This window comes from Adiantum capillus-veneris, chromosome 10 (genome assembly GCF_014529385.1).
Source record: "Adiantum capillus-veneris isolate H3 chromosome 10, ASM1452938v2, whole genome shotgun sequence".
NCBI lineage: Eukaryota > Viridiplantae > Streptophyta > Polypodiopsida > Polypodiales > Pteridaceae > Adiantum > Adiantum capillus-veneris.
Genome location: NC_140940.1, coordinates 57,459,699 through 57,468,161, shown reverse-complemented (window position 1 = coordinate 57,468,161; position 8,463 = coordinate 57,459,699). Strand labels below are relative to the sequence as shown.

Sequence of the window (8,463 nt, the reverse complement as noted above, 5' to 3'; positions counted from 1 at the left end):
ATCATTTAATGTGGGGAAGTGCCAAGGGAGAAAAAGCTAGAATATTGGTTAAGTTAGCAGACCGGCCACAGTAGGGATCCAAAGGAGGGAAAATAGGGATCCAAAGGGGGGGCCATCTGCAAAAGAGCCATGTGAAACAATGGGCCAAAAAGACCCTAAGGTTCAGCCCATTAAGACTTCCAAAATGCTAAGGTTCCAAAATTCAAAGGTTGTGTCCAAAGGTCAACCCTAGGGAAAATTGGATGCTTAGTGTGAGCTCAAAAAGTCTTTGCATATCCCTACATGGGAGGGGGCGAGCCCCAAAGCTAGGGGATGAGAGAGAAAGCCACACACACACACACAGGCTCCCTTTACACAAAGGGAATGAGGGACACATGTCAGCTCCCTAGGCCAGATGCCCACAAGGTGTGCCCAATTCCTATTGGAAGACCCTTGAAGTGGACCAATGAGAATTAAGCTAGAGTAAATCTAGTTTAATTAATTTAAAAACATTTAATAAAAGAAACCAATAAGAATTAAGTGTCCTAGAAGACTATTGGGCAGTCTCCCAAGGGGTCCAATGAGCATTCAGGAGCCCCATGGCTTGCCTGATTCCTATTGGCCAGGAGGCAAAGGGGTCCAATGAGAGTTTAGTTTAATTATTTAATTACCTAAAGCTCTCACAAAAGGGGAAAGGGGGACACATGTCAGAAGGCTATCACTTATGCTGCTTAATCCCTATTGGCTTGACCTGGGGAGGTCCAATGAGGCAAAAGCCAGCCTAACTTAGCAGCTAGGGCTCGCCCAAGAGAGAGAGGGGGCTGATTTTTGCTTGGCATTGACACACACACTCTCACACTTGACCATGTGTGAAGGGAAAATACTCTATCTCCTCCCAAGCTTTAATGGAGAGCTCATCACCTACTCCAAGCTTGTGAGATAGAAGCCTACATCAACACTCTCTTGGCATGTGGATGCAAATCCAACCAAGAGCCAAGCTTCAATGCATGCTCATCTTCTCTACCAAGCTAATTACTAAGCTAAGCTATGCTAATATGAGTGATTATGTGAGGAGATGTACTTCTTTCTCGTAAGATACTTCTTTTTCCTCTCAATCTACTCTCATACCCTGCTAGCTCTCACCATCTTCGAAGGTGTGTGAGGTCTTGGGTCTGAGAACGGGGATAATTCAAGTTGTGTTTGATTAAGTGTTTTGCTTGGTGTATGAAGCTTCCATCTTCATTGCACTAGCTAGTCTTGAAGGAACACAAAGAATTGTATTGTACAATGTCTCTCTTGAAGGGAGAAACCATAATACAAAGCCTTTTGGAGGGGGGACCGGCTCCATGCAAATCCGGTCCTCAACTGTTGTCAATAGCTTAATTGCTCTCTCTTTTGAAAGTATTGTCGATGCTATCTAACTAGGTGTTATGCTTTTTGTTGCTCTCTCCACCCAAGCACTCTTGTAATTCTCATTAGGAATCAACTCTAATGAAATGCCCACTATGTCATGCTAAATTCCGCTACACAAAAGATTTTAGGCCATTAAATGTTACATGTGTAGTTATAACAACTAGAGTATTTTAATTATTTGTTGCTTCATTGGTAGATAAAGTATGGACGGTAGGATCATTGTGTCCTTGTGCGCATTGCAAGCATTAGATCTTTCAAAAATAAAAAATCTACGACGAACACATACGTAATGACAATCTCTTTCACATTGAGCAGCTACAAGACCCGCGTTATCGATCTCATGGTCTAGAGACTGAAGGTCAAACTCCACAAGTAGATATTGCTCCAAATTCATCCCAGAGAAGACGATTTTGAAACGAGTAGCCATCAACTAAGTCCTCCCAACCAATACCTGATGTGGCATTTCCAGAAGTAGAGATGGAGCAAATGCTGGACGTGTTCTTTGACATGGATCCCATGATTGAAAACATAAACGACGGCAATATTAAACGCAATTTTGCGGACCAACCTCAGTCATCCCGTCCATATCAACGACATGATAGCAATGATAAAGAGAGTGAGATGATGCAAAGTCTTGCCCGCATGTCGCTTTACAGTGGTGCAAAAATCTCAGTTCTCCGTACCGTTGGAAAGGGAAAAATGAGAAAACCACCAACTCACCATTTGAATGCCTCTCTATAGCCCAGTGATTTCACAACACCCCTATCCCCTAGTAAACACACACCTAGATTCCTGATCTGCAAACAATCAATGTCCAAGCCCGAACCTGACCAACCCTAACTCTATACACTCGATCGCAAAGCATGCAATCAATCATCCCGATCGATGGCCCTTGATAGTATCATACACTCACATATCAGTAGTCCCGACACCTTCATATGTTTGTAGATCACTAGTGTACTCTACATTTCCGTAGGGAGAACTCACATACTTGACACCTTTCAAAAGTACACATATGACAAGATACATTGGACACAAAAGTGTGAAGAAAAAACTATACTTTGAGCCAACACAGAGATGTGAAGTGTAGGACTATATCAATATTATCCGACTAGCAGCCACCGGATGGTATACCATGATAGATTCAAGGCATAAAATTGTCATCCTTGCCTTCTTATTCCACAGCTAGTACAGTACAGCCACCCTTCCTTCTTATGAAATCCCCATGCCGGACCAGTTGTAGCTCTCCTTCTGAAGCAGCTTCTAAATCACCATATTGCAATAGTAGGTACGACAACCCCCAAAACTCCACCAATGCTATCCTCCTACCTTCTTGTACCTTGGAGCCTGCTACCTTGTTTTCCTCCTTTGACTTTCTCTCACGTTCAGCCATGCAGTCCAGGCTTACGGCCAATAGCACTATGCTCCCCTGTAGTTGCACCCCTTCTACAGACTTGGCTGCTCCTTCTTCTGGCAGCGAGTCAGCTTCCCAACCGGTTGCACTCAGGTTTAGCTAGTACTCCTCTCCATAAATTGGTAACCTTGCACGGCCTTTTCAGACCCCCAATGTAGCCCTCTTTGCTCGACCTCTGTAGTCCTTTCCCTGTAGCACTCTCGAAGACCTTAGCATTGGCTTTACAACCCCCTTCACATGGATAACTCTCCTCTATCTTGCTCAGGCTAGTCCCTCCCTTGTAGCGTTCCATGCCTTCCCTCAGGACCAAGCCCGCAGTTCGTTTCAGTTGTTCAAGATCTGGTAAGAGTTGCCCTTACAAGTGGCCCTGCTTGAGACCAACCCTGCCAACTCACGATGCTCTACCCTTAACTCCTCAAAGCCTGCTCAAAGCCATGCCCCCACTGGCGGCCTCTCTCTTGCTCGCAACCAAGCTTCCGTCCTGTAGCGCTGCCTTCAATCCCTGGCGCACATGGCTCTCCTCCTCTTTAGCCAATAGCGACCTCGCTATTGGTCACCTCCTCCAAACTGCCCCTCCCCCCGCCCCCCCTTGCAAAAATTGGCCCTGCTCTAGTAATAGCGCCCCCTTGTATCCAGATGGCGCCACCTCCTGTGCATGTAATTCCAAGCCTCAAAAAAACTTATGTCATCTGCAGTGCCACCCCTTGCGACTCTTCCATGCAGGAGAATTCGTCTTTCTTCTTTTTGCTGTTAACTCGAAGCCTTTCCTTTAAAATAAACCCTAGTTGCTTGGCCCCATTTCACACGCTCCCATTGTCGACCTTATGTTTGCTTCAAAAATCGTGCTTTTCTTCCTCAGACTTTAGAGCTCCTGTGAGCATAGCCAAACTCATAAAAGTGGCCCTCGAATGTTAGCCATCAACCCGCAAGTACCCAAAGAGCTTGAGCTTGCCAAACTGGATTACCCATTCTGCATACATAGCAAGTCTCGCTTTGGAGAGAAATCCATCGACCCTTGGCACCTTCAAGGTCTCCGACCAGTTGAGTTGGAAAAGCATCTTTGACCTGCAAAACACCACATCTCACATACACATTCTAGCAAGTAGAGCGTCCTGTAGACGTCTCAATCAAAATCTCATATTACAAACTTCATAGTATTTGCATACAGTATCCCTTGCCTCGTTCCCAACCTTGTGATATAAGTGTTTGCTCATGTCCCCTGTAATAGAAAAACACACTTGAAGTTTCGACTAGCAAGTGTTCCATCTCGGTGTACCTCTCGATCTCCTAGCTCCATCAAATACCTGTCCAATTAATGTCCCTGTCACTTGCCTGCAAATTGTCACTTGCTTGCAAATTGCCATGCCTGGACTTCTTGCACTTCCATAGGTCGACACAATTTGGCTGCACCATCATTGCCCACCCCCTCGTTGAGCATTCACGCTCAACCAGAGTATTATTTAAGTAAAATAAGTTTGTATAGAAAGAATAATATAAAATAACTACATAGACTGCATAAGAAAAATGATATAATGGCTATATAAATATGATAGAGATTGAGAGAAAAAATTGTCTACTACCGCATCACCCTCCAGGGTCAAATGGAAAGCTCAAAGCTTCTCCAAGCACGGTGTATAGTCCACTTGGATAAAAAAACAAAACATTGGTCGTGGCCATCCACCTGTGAAGCATGCATATTGAAGCCTATTTTTGCACTTGTAGGCCAAAAAACATATGACTTCAACTTCTCTTCATAACATAATTCTTCAAGACCGTGCATCCATAATCCTTCCTGCCAACCATAAGCATATTTTCGATCCATTGAAGCACCAACACCATATGCCGCTATCATGTCATCTGCTACAAAACCCTCCATAGTTATAGTCCACTTCAAAAAAGCCTTGCCACTGATACAAAGATACCTATAAAGAAACCTTCAACACCACATGTATCCATAGCATCACATAAAGTAGCAAGACCCTGCCATTTGCCTCCACTTGCTGCATAGCCAAGCAAACATGTTTGCCTTGTACACCTGCATTCAAATCTTCAAAAATTGGCCCCAAAACCAACTCTTCATATCCTAGAGTATGACCTGCTCGAGCTTCAACCTGTTCTTGGAGCAACTCATCACCTACAAGGTTGGTGTTACCTTCCTCTCTGCATGGAACCTCGCTCTCATAGGTTGTGCCTGTATGAGTTTCCATAGAGTCATCTGCCGGAGCTAGCTCTCCATGGCTACACAAAAACTCTAAAACTATATTGTTCACCTCCATATGCCCATCAAGACAAGGTTGCCCCACCCCCACTTCGACATACCTTTGCTTTTGTTTCTCGCTCCTGCAAGTCATCCTCAGAAACCTGCTCTTCAATTAAGTCCGATGCACAATCAAACCATATTTCTTTTGCTGGCAAGGACTCACCACCATAAGACATTTGATAGGGTTGCTCGACTAGCAGATTCACACAAGGTGCAACACTTTACTTCTCTTCGACCTTTAGTGGACTGATAGGTAGCTAGCTTGTATACATCTTTCTCCACTTCATCTACATGAAAAACATCATAAGTCTCATACCTATAAGACATGTATTGATCTCTCTCCCATGTAGTATCTGCTTCCAAAGCACTGCTAGAGCTATGAGAGCTTTCGGACTCCTCTTCTGAACTTGCTGATTCTAGCTCTTGCTCCACTGCTGTCATCCTCGTTGCTGGATCTAGAACCAACACTTTGTCTTCAAGTCCATCTATCACCGCGTCCTCTTGAGCAAGCAAAGTGGGCGGCACTCTGAATATGCCTCATTGTATCTTTTGAGACCTGGTTGACACTTGTTCTACCTCCTCTAGCCTGCATCATCTTCACGTGCTTTGATCAAATTCATGTCAACAAAAGGAGATTTTACCTCTTGATGTTCACCCATGTATTTGGGTGTAGGTCCACTGGCTGCCGCGAGTATAGACTGCAACAATCCTGCCTCCATCTTCTTCCTCATCTTTCAACTCTTTGCTCTGGCAACTTTGACAGCTTCATCAAAGATCCTTGAATCTTCATAATCGACTCTCTCATGAACATAGGGATGCAAGCAAGATAGAAACCTTTCCAGCTTAAAATATCCCGCATTGGTTGCTTGGGTAGCAGCGGCAAAACCCCCCCAATAAGCTTCAAATATATCAACAAAGGCATTGAAATTTGCACTTATGTCCTACTGCAATCCTTTGATCTTTACATCTGCTTTCGAAGCCGACACCACCTTTTGATACCTTTGTAGAAATTGCTCTCGAAATTTGATCCAATTCTGCTTGTGTGCATCTTCTAAGCCATCGAACCAAGATTTTGCTTTACCTCGCAGCACTAAAGGTAGAGTCTGGAGCATTGCTTCATCACCTAGCATCCACAGTACTGTTAGCATAAATAGCTCAAAATCGGCTATCTAGTCATCTGCATCTTCATCTCCTTTGAACACAAGACCAAACTCGTGCTTCATCTTGATTCACGAACAATCTATTAGGAAGCTATCAGTGGGTCCTCAGTGGGGGCACCACAAGATGGAAAGGAGGAAATGCAAAAACCACCAGCACACAATCTGAATGCCTCTCTATAGCCCAGTGATTTCACAACACCCCTATCCCCTAATAAACACACACCTAGACTCCTGATCTACAAACAATCAATGTCCAAGCCCGAACCTGACCAACCCTAACTCTATACACTGGTCGCAAAGCATGCAATCAATTATCCCGATCTATGACCCTTGATAGCATCATACACTCACATATAAGTAGTCCCGACACCTTCATATGTTTGCAGATCACTAGTGTACTCTACATTTTCGTAGGGAGAACTCACATACTTGACACCTTTCAAAAGTACACATATGACAAGATACATTGGACACAAAAGTGTGAAGAAAAAACTATACTTTGAGCCAACACCAAAGATGTGAAGTGTAGGATCATATCAATATTATCCGACTTGGTCGCAAAGCATGCAATCAATTATCCCGATCTATGACCCTTGATAGCATCATACACTCACATATAAGTAGTCCCGACACCTTCATATGTTTGGAGATCACTAGCATACTCTACGTTTCCATAGGGAGAACTCTACACCCCTCAAAAGCACACATATGGCAAGATACATTGGACACAAAAGCGTGAAGAAAAAACTATACTTTGAGCCAACACCAGACATGTGTTGTAGGACTATATCAATATTATCCGACTAGTAGCCGCCGGATGGTATACCATGATAGATTCAAGGCATAAAATTGTCGTCCTTGACTTCTTATTCCACAGATATTACACAACCACCCTTCCTTCTTATGCAATTCCCATGCCGGACCAGTTGTAGATCTCCTTCTGAAGCAGCTTCTAAATCACCATATTGCAATAGTAGGTACGACAACCCCCAAAACCCACCAATGCTGTCCTCCTACCTTCTTGTACCTTGGAGCATGCGACCTTGTTTTTCTGCCTTTGACTTTTTGTCAGGTTCAGCCATGAAGTCCAGGCTTACGGCCAATAGCACTATGCTCCCCTGAGTAGCACCCCTACTACAAACTTGGCTGCTCCTTCTTCTTGTGGCGAGTCAGCTTCCCAACCAGTTGCACTCAGGTTTAGCTATACTCCTCTCCATAAATTGGTAACCTTGCACGGCCTTTTCAGACCCCTATGTAGCCCTCTTTGCTCGACCTATGTAGTCCTTTCCGTGTAGCACTCTTGCAGATCTTAGCAGTGTCTTTACAACGCCCTTCACATGAATAGTTCTCCTCTATCTTGCTCAGGGCCAGGTCCTCCCTTGTAGCGTTCCATGCCGTCCCTCAAGACCAACCCCGCAGTTCGTTTCAGTTGTTCAAGCTCTGGTAAGAGTTGCCCTTATAAGTGGCCCTGCTTGAGACCAACCCTGCCAACTCACGATGCTCTGCCTTCAACTCCTCCACGCCTGCTCAAAAGCCATGCCCGCACTGGTGGCCTCTGTCTTGCTTGCAACCGAGCTTCCCTCATCCAACAATGCCTTCAACCCGTGGTGCACACTGCTCTCCTCCTCTTTGGCCAATAATGACCTCGCTATTGGTCACCTCCTGCAAACTGTCCCCCCCTCCCCCTCTACCAAAAACTGGCCATGCTCCTATAATAGCGCCGCCTTGTATCCAGATGGCGCCACCTCCTATGCATGTAATTCCAAGCCTCAAAAAAACTTTTGTCATCTGCAGTGCCGTCCCAGGTGACTCTTCCATACAGGAGAATTCGACTTTCTTCTTTTTGTTGTTAACTCCGAGCCTTTGCTTTAAAACAAATCCTTGTTGCTTGGCCCCATTTCACACGCTCTCATTGTCGACCTTATGTTTGCTTGAAAAAGCTTTATATTCCTCCTCAAACTTTAGAGCTCCGATTGAAAAGACTTTCTATTTTCCATGAACTCCCATATTGGAGTGACCTGCTGATTAATCATTTGCTCGACCCAATGCACATCTTCAAGAATGTGGGAGAGATCATATGGAAAACCATAACTGGAAAAAGGAAAAGCAAGGCCCAAAGAGATGACCTACAAGCTGTGGGTCGAATGTTAGAGATGTGGCCTCGACTTAAACCGAATGGAAAGTTTGCTATACCAAAAGGTCCATAGGTTCTGAGTCGTGCAGAAGAGCAATAAGTG

At 44.6% G+C, this 8,463-nt stretch overlaps 1 protein-coding gene across 3 annotated transcripts; it reads right to left on the bottom strand.

The window, feature by feature from the left end:
* Positions 1 to 1,710: 1,710 nt before the first annotated feature.
* LOC147448898 (uncharacterized) lies at positions 1,711 to 7,931 on the bottom strand. Of its 3 annotated transcripts, XM_086521332.1 has the most exons (4): positions 6,980 to 7,930; positions 3,997 to 6,189; positions 3,772 to 3,871; positions 1,711 to 3,677 (listed from the first exon to the last, which is right to left on the bottom strand). In XM_086521332.1, exon 2 carries the CDS (start codon positions 5,155 to 5,157, stop codon positions 4,729 to 4,731), a length of 429 nt encoding a protein of 142 aa, XP_086377458.1. In that variant the 5' UTR covers positions 5,158 to 6,189; positions 6,980 to 7,930; the 3' UTR covers positions 1,711 to 3,677; positions 3,772 to 3,871; positions 3,997 to 4,728. The 3 variants fall into 3 exon arrangements, with proteins under 3 accessions (XP_086377458.1, XP_086377456.1, XP_086377455.1); XM_086521330.1 differs by having other exon boundaries at positions 1,711 to 3,871; positions 7,053 to 7,931; XM_086521329.1 differs by having other exon boundaries at positions 1,711 to 3,871.
* Between the last annotated feature and the right edge of the window lie 532 nt (positions 7,932 to 8,463).

Bases quoted from the DNA above. Each gene is read 5' to 3' on its own strand.
- LOC147448898 (XM_086521330.1), bottom strand. From the start codon at position 5,157: ATGACTTGCAGGAGCGAGAAACAAAAGCAAAGGTATGTCGAAGTGGGG.